Source organism: Peromyscus leucopus, chromosome 22 (genome assembly GCF_004664715.2).
Source record: "Peromyscus leucopus breed LL Stock chromosome 22, UCI_PerLeu_2.1, whole genome shotgun sequence".
In the NCBI taxonomy this organism is placed as follows: domain Eukaryota; kingdom Metazoa; phylum Chordata; class Mammalia; order Rodentia; family Cricetidae; genus Peromyscus; species Peromyscus leucopus.
Genome location: NC_051081.1, coordinates 5,834,962 through 5,860,009, shown reverse-complemented (window position 1 = coordinate 5,860,009; position 25,048 = coordinate 5,834,962). Strand labels below are relative to the sequence as shown.

General features: G+C 39.9%; 1 protein-coding gene across 1 annotated transcript in view; it reads left to right on the top strand.

Moving 5' to 3' along the window:
* Positions 1 to 10,969: 10,969 nt before the first annotated feature.
* LOC114684907 (zinc finger protein 431-like) overlaps positions 10,970 to 25,048 on the top strand; it is a 75,670-nt gene continuing 61,591 nt past the window's right edge. Inside the window, exon 1 of the mRNA XM_028859451.2 lies at positions 10,970 to 11,117. Within this exon, the coding sequence (XP_028715284.1) occupies positions 11,115 to 11,117 (3 nt within the window). The 5' untranslated portion in view covers positions 10,970 to 11,114. The remainder of the gene's footprint in view (positions 11,118 to 25,048) is intronic.

Below are 25,048 nucleotides of genomic sequence, written 5' to 3'. Positions count from 1 at the left end.
ATTTTCTGGAAAAGAATCTCATCACACCCAGGTGTTAGTCCATCAATCTATTCTTTTTCCAGTCTCTCTGGTTTACAGTTATAAATCCAAGCAATAGCAATCCTCCCGCTCCAGCCAGATCATCGGCCTGAATTCCTGCAGCGTCTTAAAGGCAGGTGAGAATTTTCCTCAGGCAGTGACTGTCAGGCTTTCTTTTACAACCCGAAAGGGAGTGGTTAAAGGAGGAGGTCAACTGAGAGCTAATATCGGTTAGTATATGTAGCGAGCACATACCCCAGTTATGGGGGAGGAATAATCACTCTTGATTCAGACTTGGTATAACACTCATTTATTCACACAGTAAGATTACAAGCACTATTCATCTTGTCTTCCAAATGGAAGCAGGAGTACCTCTCCAGGTGTACAGGTACAGACTTGCCATGTCTGTTCCTCTGGATCTTGGGTCAGCCTTCCTCAGGTCAGCCACATCTGCACTGGGGACAGGATCTCACGTCTCTGGCAGAGGAGAGTCGTCTCATGCGAGGGCCTGATGAGCTCTGTTGATCGGATCTGAGGCTTCATCTTTTATATTCTTTCCTGGCTGGTTTTCTAGTCTTATCCCTACTTCCACACATAGCTTATAGCTTATCACTACTCCATTCGTGGTTTACTTACATCATTCTTTTGCTTATCACTCCTGACCAGGGTTGTTCACCCTAGGCCTTACATGTGTTCCTTACAGTATATCAAAGAGGGAATTTATGTGCTGAATCTACATTCCAAGAAGTAGTTAGGTAAGAAGTTAGGAGTCTATAATGTTAGTAAGACTGTATAAGAAAGAAGGGCCTCACCTTAAATTACACAATAAATAAATTTTTTATTATTGTTTTAATGTTTCATGTGCACTTTCATTTTGTTGTGCCTGTGTCGCAAGACCCCTGAACAAGTCCACCACAAAGCTGATATCTGATGCAAGCGCACAGGGGTTTATTAATAACAAAGCAAGCCCAGGCTATCCACCTGACCTAGGAGACAGGCATTGTTTCCATAAGGGTGCTACCTTGGTTCAGGAGATCATTTGGCCTTGGATGCTTGATAGGTATTTTAGATGAATATACTGTTAGGGTTTTTGGAAGATCATAGTATACCAGAAAATCATTGTAAGAATCAGCTAATATATATACAAAAGCTAAAATATCATCACTAAGACTTCTTAAGCCATGGCTTGGCCTTTGGAAAAGTCTTTGACCTTTCCAAGTAGTAGCTTTTGTGATAGTAGCTGGATTCCATTACTTTTTCCTGCGGCTTGAAGCAATAAGAGATGCCTATAATATGAGTAACAGTCCACTCTTTACAGGGAGGTTAGAGTTTGGACAAGTATCAGTAACAAACAAAGTATATTTGTGGTTTTCTACCAGACATTGTAGTTCCTGTGGTATTGGTAGTATAATAGGATACGAATATAATTAGAGCAGTTTCTATTGCTGAAAAACATTCGTACAACTTGAGCAGAATCTGAAACAATATTTAAAGGTTGATAAATTGACTGTAATACATGAATCAAAACAGCCAGTTTCATCTGTCGAGCTCAGAAAAAAAAAAAACAAAAACAAACAAGTAATAACAGATGGATGAGTCCCTGCACCATAAATCCCTCCTAATCCATTAGATGAGCTAACAATAAGAGAAGTATCTGTCTGTGGAATAAGAGAAGGTTGCATAATTTTTGTAATTTTAAATTCAGTTCGCATAAGAAACTTCCATAGTTTGCCAGCATGATATTTATTTTCTATCCATCCATTGTAATCTGTAAATTATTTGATAGTCCATAGAGTTCTTTAGTGTGCTTAAGCACAGTTAATTAAGGGAAATGCAATACAGCAACATTTGAATCCTTATAATTGTTGATATGGGGTCCTGTCCTGATTTACTAATTGAACAAGAAGAGTAAGGAAAGCAGTTCGTATTTTTTGACTGTTATGGTATAAACAAATCTATCCTAAAGGTTTATCCTTTTGTATTATAATACTTGTAGGAGACAAGTTAGTAAGGGAAATAAGTAAAGGTAGAATCAACATGCTACAGAAATGCTTCTTTTAGTGTGGATTAAAATAGTTGTAGTTGTTACTTTGTCTCTCCAGGCACTTATTTGAGGATGAGCCAATGTGGTCTCTCTTTCCACAGTTTTTAATAAAATGGTTAGTGTATAGGTGGGTATTCCTAAAGTATGATGTAGCCAATTATTATGCCCTAAGAATTTCTGAATGTCATTATGTGATTTTATATTGTGTTATCTAATGGACTTTTTTGTGATTTAACAGTTGTTCTAGTAACTAGCTGTCCCAAATATTGCACAGTGTCTAATCTTTGTAACTTTTCAGTGCTATACTGAGCCCATTTTTATGCAGCATATCCTGACTCATATTATGGATTGTAGGTCTTTGAAAGTGGCTAACAGGATATCATCCATGTAATAAATAATATAATCCTGAGGGAAGGAGTGCCTCACAAACTCTAAAATCTGTACAGACATGGCTGGCCTAAAACTAATAAAGATCCACCTACCTCTGTCTCCAAAGTGCTGGGATTACAAGCGTGCCCCACTACACCCAGCTGAGATGTTTTTAAAATGAACCATCTTTGAATCAGAGATGAAAAGATAATGTGAGATTCATGCCAGAACCATCACTGATTAGATGAACAATGATACTTCTTGTATCCTACAGTATATTAATTTCTTGTGCTAAAACATGTCCTGTGTTCTAAATATTTTGGTTAATTTCTTTGGTTTGTTAATTTCAACTCTATAAAAAGTTTTAAGTGTGTTAGACACCTGTGACATGATTTGCATGTGCTAGTCAGAGAACAGTTTACAATTGTCTATTCTCTACTTCCTCCGTTTTAGTACCAGAGATCAAACTGAGGCAGACAAGTTTGGCTGCAAATGCCTTAATCTGATAAGTGAACACATCGGCACTTATTTCAGTTTCAAAAGTATTCACATATGTGCAGGTGTGTGGGTGTACATCTGTAGCAGCCTAAGTGTAATAATAATCAAGAAAAAAAATTGTATGATTAGTGTGGGTCTCACAGAGACTAAATTCAAACCATCAAGGTTAACAGCAATCACTTTTACCCACTGAGACAATTCTCTACCATTCATTGGTATTTCTGAGAAAGTGTTAAGAACAAGTATTTAGTCTTCAGAATGAACTGGCAATCGAAATAAAATGGTTGGCAGTAGCAATATCATTTTCATTTACAAATAGGTTTATTATTCAAATTGTTCTGTGCTTCCGTATTATTGGATGGTAATGTGTTTACAATTTGAGAAGGAGACAGTATTTTATGATAGAATGGTTTTACTAACCTTACTTGAGCCTAGTGAGAAAGCTCAGTAGGAAAATGTGTGTGGTGTCCAAGGCATTAACTCATTTATTACGTCCATGGAATTTTTCACCAGTATGAATTCTTCCATGCTTTTGAAGGCTACTTTTTTGTACATAGGCTTTACCACATTGATTTCTCTCCAGTAATGAATTCATTCATGAATTTGAAGATTATTGTGAAATGGAAAGAATTTGCCACAATATTTACATTCATAGGGTTTTTCTCTGGTATGATTTTTTTTATGAATTTGAAGATTATTGTGAAATGGAAAGAATTAGCACTATGTTTACATTCATATGGTTTCTCTACATTATTTCTTTCATTTCTTTTTAGATCACTATTAGATGCAAAGGTTTTACCACATAGATTACATTCAGTGAGTTTCTCTCTAGTATGACTTCTTTCATGTCTTTGAAGATGATTGAGATGTGCAAAAGCTTTATAACACTGATAAATTCATAAGATTTCTTTCCAGTATGACTTCTTTCATGTATTTGTAGATAACTTTTATATGCAAAGGCTTTACCACATTGATGATATTCATAACTTGTCTCTCTAGCATGAGTTCTATGTACTTGATGATGACTGTCACATGCCAGGACTATATCATCTTGATCATATTCATAGGGTTTTACTTCCAAATAAGTTCTTTTGTGTAACTGTGAAGAGGAATAAGCCTTTATTATAATCATTGTACTCATAGAGATCCACTTCATTATTGATTGGATTTTGTCTATGAAGATACCTGTGATGGTTAAAGATTTTAATTCATGGCTCAACTTTATTGCTCCCATATTTTTTTCACATCATTGAAGAGAACTGGAAAGACTCAGACAGAGCTTTACCACCCTTATAGGTCACTACATGATAAAATAATCTCATCCATGTATATAATAGAAATGGTGAGACAGCCTTTGTATGTTTCAGTGAGAATATATTTACATAATCTGTGTACTGGATATACTACTTCCATGTCACACAATTTCAAATGCAATTCCCAACTCATTTCAGAAAGAAACAGAGAAGGAGGATCATGCCTCTCATTTCTGTGCCTACTGAATAGGATATGGCATTTCAGAAGAAATGCCTACTAACATATACAGAAAGACGTGCAAACAGAGCAACACTACTGAGTATACAACAGAAAAATTATATATATATATATAACACTAGCTTCAAAGAAGGATGGGCAAGATGGGTATGGTAGCTCACAACTTGTACCCTAGACCTTAAGGAGCAGAGGCAGGTGAATCCCTCTCATTTCCAGGCCAGCATGGATTTCATTTATAGAAGAGCCAAAGGTACATATGAGAACTAACTAATGAGAAAAGATAGAAAGCACTCAGGGGCTCATTCAAAATTCCTCAAAAGCGTTAAACATTCAATCCAGTTTTGTAATAGTCTAACAGAAAACTGGAGTGACTCTATTTAAAATATAAGGCAAATATGATATTCCTAGGAAGCAATGCATTTTTAATATGATACTGACTGACACATCAAACAGTTCTCCAAACTTTAACAAATAAAATGTTTGTCTTAAGATAATAAAACAAAAAGAGCAACAACAAAAAAGGTAGAGTATATAAAGATGGTGTTACTAGGAAGATCACTTGTTGCTTCTCTAGAGGATCAATAAGTCTTTAATCCCAGCACTTGATAGGCAGGGAGATTATCTCTATATTTCAAGGCCAGCCTGGTCTACAAAGTAAGTTTGATGGCCAAAGCTACACAGAGAGAGGAGAACCTGTCTGAAAACTTTAAATTAATTGGTATGTTTATTTTTAATTAAAGTTTGATTCAAGATCTCTCCATGTAACTGCCTGATAAAGGTGCTAGAGTACAACTTGAGTTCCCTATAACAGCAATGTGTGCTCCTAACAGCCAAGACTGCTCTCCAGCTAAAATATAAGTATTAACTCAGCACTTGGGAGGCAGAGGCAGGTGCATCTCAGTGAGTTTGAGGCCAGCCTGGTCTACAGAGTGAGTTCCAGGACTGCCAGGATGACACAGAGAAACCCTGTCTCAAAAAACCAACATATATATACATATATATGTATATGTATGTGTGTGTGTGTATTAAATCTTTGTAATTTTAAATAAACAGGTTTACTTTTTCAGTCATTTAAAAGTTGATTCTTTTATCAACATAAAATGATTAAAATAATTATTAGGAACATTTACATGAGAAAAATAAATTCACAGGATACACTAGTGATGCTCAGGAATTATATTCAAGAAAGTAGTCTTCCAAGAATAAAGAATCTGTTTGTTACCTGTGGCTGCATTCCTGCTGAGCTACTCCTGGCCTGGCTCCAGAGACTAGCACCTAACCCTAATCCATCCTTTGTGTAACTGATACCTTTTGTTTCCCTTGTCACTATGTGAGTCTTTTCTGAGAGTCTCCCAAGGATCAAAGGCCTATGCAAAACTTGGTTCAGGAAACTGTAAAACCATGGTACCTGATAAATTTCAGATTGTTTTGAACATAAGGAAATCAACTTGCAAAAGTGTAAATATTGAGAAAAATTTGAAGTAAAAATGAAGTGAAATGAGAAAAATGAAAATGCTCTGAGTGAAGGGAAAGTGCTTCAGTCCATAGAGGCTGGACCCTCCTGCAACCTAGAAAGGCTAGAGTCATTCTTACGGTGCCTCTGAGTCTTCTTACCACGAATCCGTGTGAACCCACACACCCATGCAGTGACAATTCATGACTGTTACCTCCATTCCTTACATATTTATTTTTTTTTTTTTTTTTGAGACCAGGTCTCACTGTGTAGTCCTCTCTGGCCTGGAAGGTGCAGATCCATCTGCCTCTGTCCAAAAGGGGTTATGATTAAAGTCATAAGCCATCATAACTGCCATATTTATAATCTTTATATAACATCTACACAAGCTTAGAGGTAAATAAGAAAAAATGCCTTCTAGAACTCAAGTAAATATACCATGTTTATAGCATACTTCTTTTTAACATTGTTTGGAACTCCCCTCACAGGTTGTGTTTCAATTTCTTTGTTGAGGTTTATTTCTTTATTTTATGTTTGTTTTGTGCATGCCTGAATGTATGTACTTGCATGCCTAGTCTGTCAGAGGACAGAAGCATGGTCAGATCCCTTAAAGTTGGAGTTATAGGCCTGTGAGCCCACCATTGTGGGTTTTACAACCAGGCTCAGTTCCTCAGCAAGAGCATCACAGAGTCTTGGCAGCTGAGACACTGCAGGTTTCTGAAGCTGGTGAGCCAGTACCCTTGGAAGATGGTTTTACTTAACTTTACTTTTCTAACAATAAAAAACCAAAGCACATTCACTCAACACACTCTCAAAAAGAGCAAGAGTCACTGTAAAATTACTGACCATGGTCATTATGACTATCTTCATGTTCATAAATAAGATGGTGTAAATAAGCATAAGCTTATGCTTTGAAATTTCCAGATGTTTGGTGTGCTGGAATTTGAAGATATTTGACCTCAGTCGTGTCATCTTGCAAGGAAAAGCCATCTTCAGCCTCCCATCACCTTCTGTTTTCAGGTCTTTGTAGCAATTGTTTATAAATTGTGACAGTAGTAACACATGTACCTCGGGCCTATGCAGGAGCTATCAGTGATTGTTCAACCCTTTGGTAATCACCATTACTATGGGACTCCACCTGCTATTTTCCAAGCTCAGGTACAAATGAGTAGCCCTGAGCCAGAAATCACATAGTATGTCAGCCTGAACTTGCCATTCAAATATTCCTGTGACTTGCAACAATCCTCAGTGGAAGGTCTGAAAGTGGGATACAGGATAAAACTCTCCCACAAAGCACTGGATCATAACAGTAAAGCAGCTGGACAGGGACTCTTTATATCATTTCCACTGCTGCTGGATGCTGCTTCAGTATTGTCACAGATTCAAGGCAGGATGTCAAAAAGTGGACTGTGGACTTGGGGGCAAAGGCCAGGGTACCATAGTCTCATGCGGACTCCAGACAAAGACTGACACTAATGGTCCTAAAAGCTGGGGTGGCAGAGCCTGCATGAGCTTTGCCATTTGCTTTTTTGAGATAAGGTCTTGCTTATAACCCAAGATTGCCAAAATTTCAGAGTGATCCTTCTGCCACAGTGTGCTCAGTACAGAGTACAATTGTGTGTCACATCAACTTTCAGTGTATTTAATGAGTAAATGTGCAGAATTAATACATGTTAGGCATGGTGGTACAGGCCTTTAATCTTAGCACTCTGCAGCAGAGGAAAACTGATCTTTATGATTTTTCCAGTTAGCTAGGTCAGCATAATGAACTCCTAACAAACCAGGGCTACAGAGTGAGACCCTGACAAAGACAGTGAAACAGTAGGATCATGATGTAAAAATGCTTATTCTTAATGTGGCTTACTTAATTTTATCAAATGATACAGAATTGATGTCTGGGTTCAGTGTTGGGGATCAGCCTCAACCTACTGAAGGGTCCCTTGAATAGGGGAGTGAGGAATTGCAAAATAATAAGAAGAAATATAGACATAGATGGATAGAGAGACACAGAATAGCTTCAGGAGGGCCCTGGGTCAATACCCAGCAGCCTCAAGTTTATTTCTAATGGGATTTTAAACCAATAACAAGGGGAGAGGCAAAAGACCTCCCCCTTTCAAGATCAAAGCACAACATACTACCAAGTGTAGACCCTTCAAAACACCTGGTAATTATGACCCAGGGCAACACATCTTGTGATTAGGTCTTGAAATATAAGATATCTGGTAACCATGCCTTTGCACCCTATTATGCAGCCTGGAGAGCAGCATAAACTCTGACTCTCTGACCTTGATTCAAACCACAAGTTGGAATCTTTGTGGACTCCCACAAATTGAGAGAAAAATAAATCTGTGGACTCATATGCAAGTGGACATTATATTATGCATAGTTTAGTCATCAGAATATTCAGAGACTCTATAGTAAATGTGGAGTAATTAAGTAAAAATACTTTGATCCTGTAGGGTTTAGTTGACTATAAATCTGTATTTACATTGATGGGCCTTTTCTACAGAATAATTGTTTAAGAGATTGCAGATTTTTGGTGCATAGTTTTAATGAAACTTTCTTTTTACCAAAAGGAAAATCATGACATGCTTTCCACAGCTGGCCTAGTGTATGGCTGTCTGTGAAACTGATAAGTTTTCTTTTTCCTTTCTTAGTTTCATGGCAGACTAGTGCCCCAGATATGAGTCCTCAACTCCCAGAGTTGACGTCTGACCCAGTAGCTGGCTGGTCCCTACAAAGGTTCAACGTACCACAATTCTCTTTTTCTCTGGGATGGTGGGAGCCCCTCACTTCACTCTGCAGTCTGCCATAGTGCTACAAAGGGCTTGGGGTCACGGTGGCTTGCGTCGCAGACCTGTCACTCACTCTGGCAGTGTCCTGCAAGACTTTGCTTTGGTCAAAGGTTGAAGTACTACATAGCTAGGCATTTTTCTGGATTTTTTAGTTTTGGTGCATTTTTGTTTTTCTTGTTTTCACTTTTCTTTTTAAAAATTCTGTTTTTGGGCCATTTAGACATATGTGGACACACATGCCACAGCACATATGTGAAGGTCAGAGGACAAGTTGGTGGTGTGGGTAATCTCCTGGGTATTGACCTCAGGCCCTCAGACTTCGTTGCATGTATCTTTATTCACTGAGCCAACCAGCTGGTTCCTGCCAGAGCACTCCCTTCTAACCCACCCATTTCCGTGTATTTGTTGCAGTTGCTCTATTGTCATTTGGGGGTAGAGAAGACTGGGTACTCATTCTAGAGCTCTCCCATGCTTGGCAAGCGTCTGTTTACTGAGTTTTAAACCAAAAGTTATTTTGAGGCAGGGTCTGGCTAAGTTGCCCAAATATTTTGTCAACTTAGTCTGTAGCCATACCAGGCCTTAAACTTGTGATGCTCTTGCCTCATCCTTCTATGTGGTGGGATTCCAGGGCACCACCACCACTCTCAGCTCCAAATTCATGTGGGAAATTAGCAATTTGAATCCTTTTTTAAATGTAATGTAGCTAAGGTATATCAATTATGGTTCTTAAAATTAACTTTTAGTGTTAGTAATATTTTCTTATTTTCTGTCAATTTTATCTCTAATCTTTACTAGTCTTTCTTTATAGGCCCTAAAGCATATAAAGCCCTTTATAAGCCTTTCCATGCATTGATCCTTTTGTTTCCATTTTCATGTGTGTTTTTATTTAAGTTAAAGATGGGCCTTTTGGGAACCTGGTCAATCCAAGGCTTTCTCAGATGCCCTGAAAGTTCCAAGGGAACAGTAGTTCTGTGTCTTTGTCCAAGGGCTGACTTGACGAGGTCTGGTCCAGTTCTTGAGTGAACATGTTGAAGGAGTCAAGAAAACCAGGCCGTCATGCCTACTGTGAGCTCAGTCTGAGGTATCCTGTGTTCCTTTTGACAATATGGCTTAATTAGCTTTTTGTTCTCTGTCTCATTCTGTCCCTACAAATAATGTATCAGAGCTGTAGTTATTAATAAACTTTCTTAGTATGAGCCATCAGCTCTTGCAAGACCTGATACCTCCTTGGTCACCTCCTTTTTGGGGTCCAAAATTTTTGGTGTTTTGTGTCATAGATTGAGCTGGTTTAAACTTTTGATGTCCTACCTCCACTTCTAAAATGCTGGCATGAAACACCAGTGCTAGTAAGGCTGGGAAAGGGTTCATGTTTGGTTAACAATGTGGCGCTGAGAGAAGTGTGAGCAATCCTAGATGAGCCTTATTGAAATTCTTGATGCCTGCTGAATGTCAATCAACTGTTTTAAATTTGACCTGGATGGGCTGGGTGTCATTTCAGTTGTGAGTCTGGGAAATCACTGCACTGCACATTAAGTAATGATCTATGTATGCTAGGAATGCTGTGAATGGAAAAACATATATATTAATTTAAAGACACATGATTGGTCCTGGGTTTAGCCACCAGATTGAATGAAAAATAAAAAAGAACTAAAAAAAGGAAAGGACATGAGTGCTCCTAGGTATGGTAGAGGAGAAAGTTTGTTGTTGATAAAAGGGAGGATATAGGGAGAGAGAGGGACATCTGGAAGAGTCCAGAGTGGACAGAAGCCTGAGCCATGTGTCAAGAGGAGGTAGGGGAGGGGGAAGAGGCAGACAAAGAGGTCAGCAATGAAAGGGATAGATGGTGGGGGGCGGGAGGGGGAGAACGGGATATTAGAATGGTTGGATTATATAGGGAAGGGCCGCTCAGCCCCTGGGCTGGAGAAGTTCAGGGTAGGGGCTAGGGCATGGCAGCCATATCCTGTAACATGCAGAGACTGAGGGAGACAACCTATAGACTATGTCTGCTTTTATAGATTAAATATGCACCTCAACCTTTTATCCCAGGTTTGAAATCTACATCCTGTGCCCAGGAGGAAGAAGGAGAAGTTCCTTAGTGTAGGAAAGTGCAGGAACGGCATTGCAGTGCAGGATCAAGTTCTGCTGCAAAGCCAATCTCTTCAGGTCTTGGACAGTTCTGTGCCTGGAGTGGAAGCCAGAGCAGGGAAACAGTGCTGTGTTCCTTCACAACATTCTGTCCCTAAGAGAGTTGCTTCTATCACTCAGAACGCACTAGCCAATCAGGGCTCTCAAGCCGACTGTCAGTCAGAATAAGGGAGGGCACTTCCGGTCCGCCATGCTGCAGGCTCGGCGTCTCCGAATTCGGGAAAACCCTCATGTTCCCTGTGCTGCCCTCTGACCCGCCGCCGGGAGCTGTGAGGAGAGCGGGGCGAGCTCGGAATCCGCCATGGTGAGCGAGGGGCCGCCGTCCCACGGGGCGGGGGGAGCCACGGGAGCTGGTGTGGGGTCCGGGGGCTGTGGGAACAGGAGGCTGGACTAGCACCCGGCGAGGTCCTTGTGATCCATGCTGACGGTGCAACTCCCTCATGCGGCTTCCAAATAACTATTGCGGCTATGGTTAGGGCATGTAGGAACTGTGCGTGGATAGTTCCCTATTGTTACGGCACCATGCAGCGTGCGCGCATGCGCCGCTGTCATCCTTCCTTGAAAGGCAGATTTGCTAAGTGAAAGAGCTCGACTTCCTCTAGTGTCTTCTAGAAGTTCTGCACTTTTTGCTGAACATTCAGGTGTAGGATCCGTCTGCAGTTGATTATGTGCAGGGTGTAACATCTGTGTCTTTAACACATTTGCATTTAGGTGCCATGGTGGTCCGTTCATATTTGTTAGGAAGTGGCCTTTACTTACTGGGTTCCCTGACCTCATGTGTTCAAGTCTACACTGTTTTAATTGTAATTTTGCCTCTAAGCTTTTTCTTATGTTCTGTTAATCTCTTAATTCTTTCCCAGACAGTACAGTCTTTGTTGCAGTTGTATGGGAAGTTTTAAAGTCAGATGGTATTATCACTGTGTGTGCTGTTTACCTAATCTTGTGTTGATCATTTTTTCATTCATGAGGAGCTTTTGTCATCATTTTTCTGTTGTTGATAGGAAAAATTGTTAGACTTTTTATTGGAGTGTTGCTGAATTTGTAGCTCAAAGTCTGTACTGAAATTATATTTAGGCTTCCTGTCTACAATCATGGAATTTTTCTCCTTTGTTCAAGATTCTTGATCTCTTTAATTACAAAGGTATAGTTTTGGCTACAGATATTTGTCATATTTCTGTGTATTTCTAGCTTATTTTTCTATGATGACATATAAGAGATAGGGTATGTGTTTTTAATTTTTCTATGTTATTTATTTCATGTGTATGAGTGATCTGCTTGCATATGTGTATGATCACCACATGTGTGTTTTGTGCCCACAGAAGACAGGAGGAGGCATCAGATCCCCTGTAGCAGCATCTGGGGATGATTGTGTGCTAATTTATTAGTGTTGGGACCAAGCCTAGGACTTTTACAAGAGCAAAAAGTGGTGGTACTTGCTAAGCTATCTCTCCAGCCCTAAACTTGACAGATTTTTAAAACTTTATGTGTGTGTATGCACAAGTATATGCTGAAAAGCAAGTGTTAAGAGAGTTGAGGTTTGCTTATAAATCTGTCCTTGGGGTTTGGGAGATGACTCAGTAGATATGCTGGTTAGATTTGGTCAGCTTGACACAAGGTAGAGTCACACTGGTCTGTAGGCAAATCTATAGGGTATTTACTTGATTAGTGATTGATGTAGTAGGGCCCATCCCACTGTGGTTGGTACCACCCTGGGCAGGTGGTCCTGAGTTCTATAAGGAATCAAACTGAGCAAGCCATGCTAGCAGGAGGGCAGTGAGCAGCATTTCTCCAGGTTGACAGCATATGTAGAGTGTATAAGCCTGTGATAATGGGAGAAATCCATGGATTTCTGGGAAGAAAACTTATTTATTAAGGGATGGAATGGAGATCACACACTCACTTATACAAAATGAAGCAACAACGACGTTGATGCTTCATCTCCCAGGGAAAGATCAGGAAAGCTCCAGACTAGGACACTGAACCATGTTCCAGGAAGCCTTCCACATCCAAGAAAGCTTAAGACCCCCTCCCTCTTCCCTTTTAAGAGGTCATGTAGGCAGACTAGAAGCACTGCCTCATAGGTGGAGCAAATACCCACTACACCTTCCCTTTTGTCTAAATAAGAAGATTCTAAAACCTAATACAAAACTATATACAATAAGAACAATTATCATCTATTGTCCAGGAGAAGAAAGGGTAATATCATAAACAAAAATGGAGCTACCGCCAACAAAACAAAGTCAAGTAAGAAACATGCTAAATGTTCAGATCATAGGTAAATGGCAAATTACAGACATTATTCCAAAAGCTATCCTATCCTGAACAATCTAAATCTAGGACTTAATATGCTCTTAGCTAAGATATGAAATGAGTATAACTGTAACTATCTGGTCTTCTACTACATCAAAAACTTGAGAAAGAAAATAATATTACCCAAGTAAATAGGAAGTGCAAGCAAGCAACTCCTGAAAAAATGCAAGAAAAGTATCTATATCTTTTTACTGGTAATAAAAGTTGTACTCTCAACTCAATTATAATCAACTGGCTTTGGGGTTCAAGTGAGGCTGCCCTTTAAATCCAAGCACGTTAAAAAATTAAGTTTCTGTTTCATATCAGAAGAGCCACCTGGTGTGGAATGGAGGAAAACCCAAAATCTAGGGACTGTTGTTGACAAAAATCAATTTCTCCTCATACTTACTCCTTTTTGAACCTTTCTTTAGATAGAGTGATATCCTAAAATTTAAACTTTTCATTTTGGTATTAATAAGTTTTCCACAGTGAACAATAAATTTTCCTAACAGTGATCTGTGAAGTCTCCAGAAGGAAGATGGTGCCCCACAACAATGATTCTACCTGGTTCATAATGATGCCATTGAGGCTATAAACACCACTCAAAGATCGATTTGCTCTGGACTACAAATTGTTGAGAACAGTTCCAAGGTGGTTAAATAAGATAATTGATCATCTTACATCTCTAGCCAGAACTTCAGATAAGCTTTATCCATTACTCAGAGACTGGCTATAAACATTATAGCTAGTCCTTATGAGACTTATCCCATTGTTTTAGTTTTCTTACAGGATCCCACAGAGATAATGTCGGCCCACGTGCTGTGGGATGGTCTTTCTGTATGCTATGAATATGTATTGTTACCATCAGTTAATAAACAAGCTGCTTTGGCCTGTGGCAGGTTAACTTAGAGGTGGGTGGGAAATTGAAGCAGAGATACAGGGAGGAGAAAGGCCGGGTTGGAGGAGACGCTGAGAGCCTCCTGGGGAAGTAAGATGTAGTGCAACACAGGTAAAGCCATGAGACAAATGGGAATACATTGTTTAATAGAAATGGGCTAATTTAAGATGTACGAGCTAACTAGTAAGAAGCCTGAGCCATACCAAACAGTAATTAATATATAAGCCTCTGAGTAATTATAAGTGGCTGCGCCTTTGTGTATTTTGTAGAGCTGGAGACTTGTAGTTACTGAAGAGATTTTTCTGAAATAATCTCTAAGTTTGTGGCATGATTTCTCATTGTGAAGGCACATTAATTCTGGAACAGTTGCATCTTCCAGCTTTCAGAAAAATATTTTGTGACAGGGTTTGCTAAGTTGATTCCAGTGTTTAGGCCCATAAGGCATTGACCATGCTGTCCTCCTGACTCAATTGCCTCAATTCTTGATTAAAGGTTTGTAGCATCACACAATTCTTACCCATTTGAGTCACAGAGTGGGCTGTCCATTGCATTAATAGGAAAAGGATTTGTGTGTGGACCATAGTTTTCTGCACTGAGACCAGAATAGAATGAATAGTGTATTGTGTACACTGCAGTGAAACATAGACCAGGTCATAGCTAGATTAGAGGTTGTTTTAAGTCATTGACCTATAGGTGTCTGTGTTTTAAACAAGGATCTGATTGGGCAGGGAGAGTGCCTTTCTCTGTACTTTCCAGTGTACATTAATTCATACCATGTGAATGAAGGAAAACCAAATTGGTGGGTGTACAGTTTGGGAGGTTAGCATGAATCACTAAAAGTTCCGATGGACGACTCTCTTATGTTGGTAAGTGCAAACCTCAATGTCTCACGTTAGTAAGATGAGAAGATTGAGACATTGAGCATTTGGCTGTGGCTTGTTTGTGAACATACAGTACTCAGCAGTTAATATTTCACACAGGGCAGGGTCATAAAGTCTCCTGTAAATGTGGAGTTGAGTTCTGTGCAGGATAATGAGTATAGACCTGTTTGTATTCTTCTACATGTAGACATCCAGTTTGTCTAGCACCACTTGTTGAAGATGCTGTCCAGTGTGTATTTCTGGCCACTCTATAAAAACCAGATGTCCATAGGAGTGGGGGTTTATATCTGGTCTTCAGTTTTATTCCATTGATTGATGTGTTTGTTTTTATGCCAGTACCATTTACTTTTTATTATGATACCTCTGTAGTACAACATGCAATCTGGAATGGTGTGAACCCCAGCAGTTCTTTTATTATTCAGAATGGCATTAGCTATCCTGGGTTTTTTGTTTTCTCATTTGAAGTTGAAAATTGTCCTTTCAAGATCTATAAATAATTTTATTGGGATATCGATGGGGATTGCATTGAATCTGTAGATTGCTTTGGGTAGTTGCCATTTTTACTTTGTTAACCCTATTGATCCATGAGTGTGGGAGTTCTTTCAATCTTCTCATATCTTCTTCAGTTTCTTTCTTCAAAGACTTGAAGGTTTTATCATATAAGTTATTCATTTGATTAGTTAGAATTACCCCAAGACATTTCATATAATTTGAGTCTATTTTGGAAGGTATTATTTCCCTTCTTTCTTTCTCATTCCCTTCATCATTTGTACATAGGAGAGCTACTGATTTTTGTGAGTTAATTGTGTATCCAAATAACTTTGATCAAAATGTTTTTCAGCCACAGCAGTTCTTCTGTGGAATTTTTAGGGTCACCTATGTATCCTATCACATCATCTGCAAAGAAAAATGCTTTGATTTCTTCCTTTCCAATTTTATTCCTGTGATCTCCTTCAGTTGTCTTATTGCTCTGGCTAAGACTTCCAGTTCTATATTGAATAGATATGGTAAGTGTAGAGGTCTTGTTTTGTTTCTGATTTTAGGTAAATAACTTTGAGTTTCTCCATTTAATTTGATGTTGGCTGTAGACTTGCTTTCTTCTGATTAGGTATGTTTTCCTTATATCCCTTTTCTCTGCAGAACTTCTATTATGAAGGGGTGTTGGATTTTTGTCAAAGGCCTTTTCTTCATCTAATGAGGTGATGACATAGTTTTTTTGTTTTTTTTTTTTTTTCTCTTTCTTTCTGATTGTTTATGTGGTGGATTACATATCCTGATTTTTATATCTTGACTCATCTCTACATGTCTTGGATGAAGCCTACTTGAATATGGTGGATATTCTTTTTGAGTGTTCTTGCATTTGGTTTTTGAGTATTTTGTTGACAAGTTTTACATGTATATTTATAAGGGGAAAAAGTCTGTTATCTTTATTGTGACACTCTCCAACTCCCAATCTATTCTGTAGCATTGTAGTTTTATAAACACAGATACAATCCTCACTTCTTCCTGATTTTAACCTTGAAATTGCTTCTCATGACACTAAGGTAACAAAACAATGAGTACAAGCATGTTGACACCACCCTCCCAGTTTAGATTTTACTTGTGGCCTCTTTTGGTTTAGGATACCAAAGTGTCAAGTTCATCCTGTAAATTCTTTTCTTTACAGCCCAGTGTTGTTAACAGAATCCCTTTAATCCAGTGCCCTGGAGGCAGAGACAGATTCCTCTGAGTTCCAGGCCACCCTTGTCTAATGGTGAATTTCATGCCACCAAGAATACACAGTGTATTACTGTCTCAACAACACAACCAAAGAACAAAGAAAAAAGGTTGCATGTAATTTGATAGGCTGGACCAAGGAGATGGCTTAGTGAGCAAAGGTGTTTGTGTGCATAAGAAGCACATGATTATCTGAATTCAGTCCCCAGAGCTCATGTAAAAGCTCTAAGGAGAGACTCCACAAAGTTGCTTCTGAGCCTCATAAGCATCTTGGTATACAAATCCCCCCCACCCCATAGAAACACGGTGACAAAATATTTTAAAAGTGCGACAAGCTGACCTAGCATCCTTTCTGTAACTCAGATAGGCCTTGTGATGAGTTGGGATGTTTGTCTCTGTACCACATGTCCAGAAGATCCTGTGTTTCTGTTCTTAAGATCTTAAATTTTATTCATGTGGATGGGTATTATTCCTACATGCATTCAGTGCCTTGAAGAACCTAGAAGATTGTGTCAGTTCCTCTGGGACTGCAGATACAAATGGATTTGAGCTGGTATGTGAATGTAATTAATTGAAATTTCTTCCTCCTCAAAAGGAGCCAGTGGTCTGAAAACTAGGAACCATCTTTCCAGCCCTTTATTCAGATATGCACTACTGTTTTTCTATTTCCAGAAGCAACTTAGGAGTCAAAATTAGGTTAAAACCTTTCATTGTAGGCTGTTTTGAAAACTTAATTTTACCTGGGCTGGAGAGATGTCTCCACAGTTAAAAGCATTGGTTGCTCTTCTAGAGGATGTGGTTTCAAATCCCAGCACCACAACAACTGTCTGTAATTCCTCCCAGGGGATCCACCACATCTCTTCTAATCTCTGAGGACTCTTCACAGATGTACAGGACAGACATACATGTAAGCAAAGCACCCATACATGTATAATAAGGTTTAAAAACACAGTTCCTTCTACTACTCACTACTTTCTGTTCCCAGATGTCAAAGAAACCATCTAGCAGCACAGCAGGGCTGGGGAAGGGAGCAAAGTATCACTTCCCCTGCCAGGTAAGAGATGTCCCAGAGTGGCTTACCTGCATAGCCCTCAGAAAGGGTGACCTGTCCTCGGTGTTAACAGTGCAGGATATGGAGGCTGTTAGACAGCACAGCATGATGATGATGCTTGTCAGTGACTCTCAGGACTGCAGAGTGGGGTCTCTCGGATGGATGGGATGCAGGCAACCTCTTGTGCCTGTCCCACATCTGTACAGCAGTACAGTTAGAGATGATGATGATGACCTCTTGTGTGTAATTATACAGCAGTACAGTTAGAGATATGGATGCACAACCTTGTGCTGTCAATTATACAGCAGTACAGTTAGAGGATGACCATGTGTGGTTGTCACCTCTCTGCATCTGTGTGGAAATACCAGTGCCATCTGCAAGTGGCATAGGCCCAGGACAGCAGTGAGGAGGATTCATACATGATCCAGCACTTTAGGCCCAGGGGAGTCACTGCACAGTTGTGTTGTTGAACTGCTTACTCTTAAGATCACATATTCTCGGGCTGGAGAGATGGCTCAGAGGTTAATAACACTGATTATTCTTCTAGAGGTCCTGAGTTCAATTTCCAGCAACCACATGGTGGCTTACAACCATCTATAATGAGATCTGGTGCCCTATTCTGGCCTGCAGTCATACATGCTGTATACATAATAAATAAATAAACCTTAAAAAAAAAATCACATATTCTCAGAGGTGTAAAGTGCCCACAATACACTGTTCCCAGCAGAAAGGGGCCCAGTAATGAGCTGATGGCCATAGAACAGACTCAGTCTTCAGTCTGGATGCTGTGAAATCACTGTCTGAGCAGGAGTGAGGCAAAGTCCATACCACAGAGACAGACCTGGGTGCATCCTGCTAAGGGTGTGATTGACAGCCCTGCATTCATCATTCCTATTGTGAATTTCCTTGCTTTCCATCTGGCTTTCTTTGTTTTTCTGTTCTCTGCCAACTTGGAGTAGAGTTAGTTGTTTAATACAAAGGAAAGTACCTAGAAAAAAGGTAATCCTGTGAAACCTATTTGTTCCCATTTCACCCTAAGGGAGCTCTGTATTGATAACTTGATGACTTGGTAGGAAATGAACTGTGAATGCTTTGCTCCCTTTTGCCATGCTGGCCCTATTCTGAAGGAGTTCTGTTTTGGTCAATGTTGAACTACCACATAACTAGCTATTTTGCTGGATGTTTTAGTTTTGGTGCATTTTTGTCTTTCTTGTTTGCAGTTTTCTTTTTAAAAATTTTGAATTTGGGGCCTTGAGACATGTGTGAACACACATGCTACAGCACATGTATGAAGGTCAGAGGACAAGTTGGAGAAGTGGGTTCTCTCTTGGGTTGACCTCAGACCCTCAGACTTGGTTGCAAGTGTCTTTACTCGCTCAGCCGACCAGCTGGTTCCTGCCAGAGCACTCCCTTCTAACCCACCTACTTCAGTGTATTGGTTGTAGTTGCTCTGTTTTCATGTTTGGGGTAGAGAATACTGGGTACTTAGTCTAGGGCCCCTCCCATGCTTGGGGCTCACTGCTGTCCTTTCTCACTGAGTTATAAACCAAATGTTATTTTGAGGCAGGGTCTGATAAAGTTGGCCAAGTATTTTGTCAACTTAAGTCTGTAGCCATAGCAGGCCTTAAACTTGTGATACTCCTGCCTCATCCTTCCATGTGGTGACATTCCAGGATAGCACCAGCATTCCCAGCTCTAAATTCAGATGGGGAATTAACTATTTGAATCTGTCTTCTTTTAAAAGTATTTTAGTTAAAGGTATATCAATTAAAAATAACCTATTGGTGTCATTAATATTTTTTATTCTCTATTATGTGGATTCCACCTCCAATCTCTACTAGTCTTTTTTTTTTTTTTTCCTAAGCCCTATTTTTCCCTGTGTTAATCCCTGTCTTTCCATTTTCATATGTGTTTTTGTTTGTGTAGGTTGGAGTTGGGCCTTTTGGGAGCCTGGCCTGTTCAAGGTTTTCTCAGATGCCATGATGAAAGCACCAAGGAACACTACTTTTGTATCCTGCCCATGGGCAGACTTGGGAAGGTCTGGTCCAATGCTTGAGTGAGCATCATGAAGGAGTCAAGGGAACCAGGCTCTTCATGGCCACTGTGAGCTCAGTCTGAGGTATCCTGTGTTGCTTTTTCCAACAATGCTAAATCATATTTCCACTGAGTGTCTTATTCTCTACCAACAGTAGTGTGTGAAAGCTCTATCTCTTAAAGAACTTAAGTATGAGTCATTAGCTTATGCAAGACATGCTATTCCCAACTTTCTGTTTTATATTTCATCCCACATCTTCACTCTGGTCACCTTCCCTTTTGTGACCCTAATTGTTGGTCTTTGGTGTCATAGGCCAAAGTATTTTAACCTTTTGCTGCCTTGAGACCAAGGTGGTTTAACCATTTTGCTGTCTTGGCTCGACCTCACAAATGCTAGCATCATAGGCCAGTGCCACCACACAAGGCTGGGAAAGTGTAATTGTTTTGATTACCAATGTGCACCTGAGGGACGTGTGAGAAAATATAGGTGAGCCTTTTTAGAATTGCTGATTCCTGGTGAATATCAATTAGGTATTTTAAATTTGACCTGGATTGACTGGGTTCCCTTTCAGTTGTGGGGCTGAGGGATTACTCCACTGTACAGTGAGCAATGGTTTGTGTGTGCTAGAGACCCGGTGCCCAGGAGGACTAAGGGGAGGTGCTCACTGAGTGTAGGAAGACTGTAGGGTCAAGTTTTGGAGGCCAGGTACAAGTTCTGCTGCAATGCAAATCTCTACATAGCTGGGACAATTCTGTTCCTGAGGTGGAAGCCAGGGCTGGGATCCACTGTGCTGTGTCTCTTCACAGCACCCTATGAAGGTAAGGGAGGTGCTTCTGTCACTCAGACCTTACTAGCCACTCAGCCTCCTAGCTGACCCAACAACCAACCCACTTCCAGAATGGTGAGGGCACTACTAGTCTATCATGCTTCAAGATAAGAGGTCCAGGGGCTGTGGGAGGCTCTGGTGTCGCCATGTGTTTACCTGTGTTCTGCTGCTGAGAACTGTGAGGAGAGTGGCTCCATCTTGGAATCCACACCAGGGTGAGTTAAAGGCCACAGTTCCCACAAGGGGAGGAGCCACCAGAGCCCATGTAGAGCTTGTCCAGGGTGGGAGGTGCTAATGGGAACCTGTGACCAGACTTGTGTCTGGTGCCATACTGTTTGGTTCCCTGAGGTCTTCAGCTCCTAGTAGGAAGTTGGGTCTCTGAATGACTTAGTTCTACTTGTTGCAATTTGCAGAGTACGGGGAGGAGCCCTTGGGTGGGAACATCCTTGTTGCTGACATAATCACGCCATGAGCCTCAACTGCTTTTACTGTCACCAGGGAAAGCAGATTTGCTAACTTGCCGAACTCTAGTTTCCTTTGTGTCTTCTTGAAGTTCTGCACTTGACACTGAACATTCAGGTGTAGGGTCCATCTACAGTTAATTCTGTGCAGGGCGTAAAGTCTGTGACATGAGCACATTTGCATGCAAAGGCCACAAAGGTCCTATTATGCCACGCTTACTCGGTTTCCTGGTTTCATTTATAAAAATTACCTATTTTAATTGCAGGTTTTTTTTTTTTTCTGTTTCCTCTCGTGTTCTGATGATCTCTTTGTTCTTTCCCAGATAATACAGTCTTTATGCAGTTGTGTACTGAGTTTTGAAGTCAGATGGTGTCACTGTGTGTGCTGTTTATTCAGTCTTGTGCTCATCATTTTGTCATTCATAATGACCTTTTGTCATCAGTTTTCTGTTGTTGGTCAAATTAGTTGTTAGACATTTTATTGGACTGTTGCTGAAAGGATAGTCAAATTCTGTATTGTGGTAATATACTGTTGACATAATAGCCAAGATGGTAGCAAACCACAGATTGCTTTCTACTCAAGGGTAGCCCAGCTCCCTGATGAGACGATCCCATCTTTCATCATGTACAAGTCCAAGTGGGATTCATACTTCTAAAAAGTTAAATGTACACTATCCCATTTCTTTAAAAAGACACCTTTGTGAGGTTAGCATGAATGTAGGATGGGAAATAAAGTTAAGAAATTAAAGACTTTCTAGAAATTACCATACTGCAGGTGAAATGTTTAATCAGGAAATCCATCCATTACACTTCCATTGAACCTTATTCAACTTCACAGGAAATGGACAGGATACATAGAGATAATACACCAAAATATTACACAAATAACATGTATCAGTGACTGTTCCATTGCTGTGAAGAAGCACTGTGACCAAGGCAACTCTTATAATGAAAGGGTTTTAATTTGGGGATTGATTACAGTGACAGAGGGTTAGCCCATTATCACCTTGAAAGGGAGCTTCAGAGGGCAGGCATGGGGCTGAGTGTTACATCCTGATACACAGGCAAGCAGGATGAAAGAAACACTTGCCTTGAACTGGTATTGTAAAATCTCAAAGCCCACCTACACTGACACACCTATACAAACAAGACACACCTACTCCAAAAGGGCACACGTCCTAATTTTACACAATTAGTTCCACTCATTGGGGACCAAGAATTTGGAGATAGGAGCCTGAGGGTGTTGAGCAAATATGAAGCCTGTCAGGAACACAACCTAAGAAGAAAGGGCTCTAAAGTAAAAGCATGGAAGTTATTGAGGGAAACAAAGAGAGAAAGGGACGGAACAGAGGAGAGAGAAAGAGAGAGAGAAGGAATGATACAGTGACACCATACTTCTTCCAAATGGGAAAGAGAGCCAACTCCTTTGGCTGGTTATAGGATGCCTTAATAAAACATTTCCGACCCCATCTACAAAGAGATTGAACAATTTGAGACTCTAAACTCAAGTTTACATCTCTATCATTTTTCTTATTGCATGGCATTATCCCTTGTTTCTCTCCCTACCCAGTTCTTTAATAGAACCTGGGAAACTTTAGATCAGGTCTGGTGGAAACAAAAGAGGACGTCTCTTGGTGTGGTTTAGTGTGACTGTTGTAGATGATACCAACTGGAAGCTGCATTTCTAACTGGATAGAAATGTCTCAGAAGGCTACTATGCTCACACCAAATGGGAAAGCAAAGAATTAAGATGGGGTTCAGTAATAATGCCATTACCACTCATAATAATGGTTCTGTGGGGTTAGTATGGCCTGGGGCTGGGAAGTCCCCTGTCTCTCCTTATATAGAGGGAGGAGCTACTCAAGAACATCTATGGAATCTGTTATCAGCTTTGGATAACATTTAGTCTTGGAAGGGGAATATATGGAAAATACTCTTAACAATAAGACTATGACCCCTTGTACAAAAAATGGAGCTCATAATAATATGGCATGTGTTTATCTTCCTTATTTGTTTATGATTGCGAAAACTACTTTGAATCAATCTAAAGGATGTATGTCTTGTTCCAATTTTTCTTTATATACATGTTTAAATGCTAGTACTCCTATTTGAGCTGCCAGAGCATTTATGTACTTTGAGCCCAGATTGGTGTTTGTATGCCTGGGATGGATCAAGCCTGGGAAGAATCTTTCTCAATGTCTGTCCATCATATATTGGATCAAATGAAGGAGAGAACTAGAAGAGTGGTTTGGGTACTTATTACCATTATGCTGGGAATTACTGCTGTTACTGCTATAGTTTCTACTGCTGGTGTAGTCCTATATCACAGCATACAGGTGTCAGACAGGGAAGCGAACCACATGAAGCATGTAAGATGTATTGCTAAATGGTTTTATTAATAAAAAACAGTGTGTGATGCTCTCAGGGCTGTAGGAGTTGGCAGTGGAATTTTGCACCTCTTAAAGTCCCTTGAGGTGTCCTGTGGTTCTTTGAGATCAATCTGGAATGATGAGACTTTCAGTAGTTCTTTTATTGTTCAGGATTGTATTGCTATCCTGGATTTTTTTGTTTTTCCGTTTGAAGTGAGAATTGTCCTTTCAAGGTCTGTAGAGAACTGTATTCAGATTTTGATGGGGGTTGCATTGAATATATAGTTGGCTTTTGGTAGGATGGCCATTTTTATTATGTTAATCCTACTAATCCATGAGCATGGAGATCTTTTTACTTCTCCTATCTTTTTCAACTTCTGTCTTCAAAGACTTGACATTTTATCATTCAAGTCTTTTGCTACCTTGGTTAGAGTTACTCCAAGATAGTTTATATAATTTGATACTATTTTGTAAGTTGTCATTCCCCTTTCTTTCTCAGTCCTTTTGTCATTTGTTCATAGGAGAGCTACTGATTTTTGTGAGTTAAATTACAATTTGTAGGGTCACTTACATATAGTTTTGTGTCACCTCGACACAAGTTAGAGACATCTGAGAGTATGACTCGATTCAGAAAATGCTTCCATAAGATCAGGTTGTAGGCAAGCGTTTAGGGTAGTTTCTTAATTAATGATTGATAGAGGGAACCTAACCTATTGTAGATGTGCCTGTGGTTCTATAAAAAAAGTAGGCTGAGCAATCCTTGGGGTTCAAGCCCATAAGCAGCACCTTTCCATAGTCTCTAAATCAGCTCCTGCCTCCAGGTTCCTGAGTTCCTTGAGTTCCTCTTCTTTCTTCCTTCAATAATGGACTATGAAATTGAAGGGTAAGCCAAATAAACCCTTTCTTACTCAAGTTGCTCTTTGTCATGGTGTTTATCACAGCCATAGAAATCCTAAGATAATCAGAAAGCCCCCTTTTGAAAAACAACAACAACAAAAATAACCCTCTTTGCTGTTCAGATCTGTTTGTTCACTAACTATCCAGACAGTAGCATCATCTCCCATCTCACAGTCAGATTCGTGAGCAATCAGTTTAAGGCCTGACTTCTGGTGGGGACTACTTCTACATTTTGACCTGGAATGGTTACACAGGCCCGAAATATCAATACTGAGCAGGTTGAACCAGGAGGATCATGAGCTTGAACACACCTTGGCTATATGACAAATGATATTCTAAAGAGTAAATAGATGGATACCTATTTGTTGAATTTGACTTTTTGAATTAGACTTTTGGCATTCTATGGGTTGTGTGCCCTCAGACAAGCTATTAGCCTCTGTCAGGGTGTTCTGTGTTGCCTGGCTCAGTTGAAGAATGAGGTTACTCCAAGATGAAATTTTAAGGCCTGAGTGAGAGCTGGAAATTCCAGTCTCTCTGATGGACTGAACCCGGAACAGCTGTAGAGGCATATTTATTGTTACACGAAATTGTTTTTTGTGTAAAGCATTTCCTCATCCCAAGATCCTGCAGGTCCTCATGACTTTAGTCCTTTATTGTATATTGTTTGCAATAGACAATAATGCAAGAGCTTCAGATGTGCCAGAGGCATCTGGTGACCAAAGTCATGGAAAGGCTGCAACACCCCTTTAGAAAAACAACTTTACAAATGAAGGAAAGCAACCACTGTTTTCCACAAAGATTCTTTACTGTTT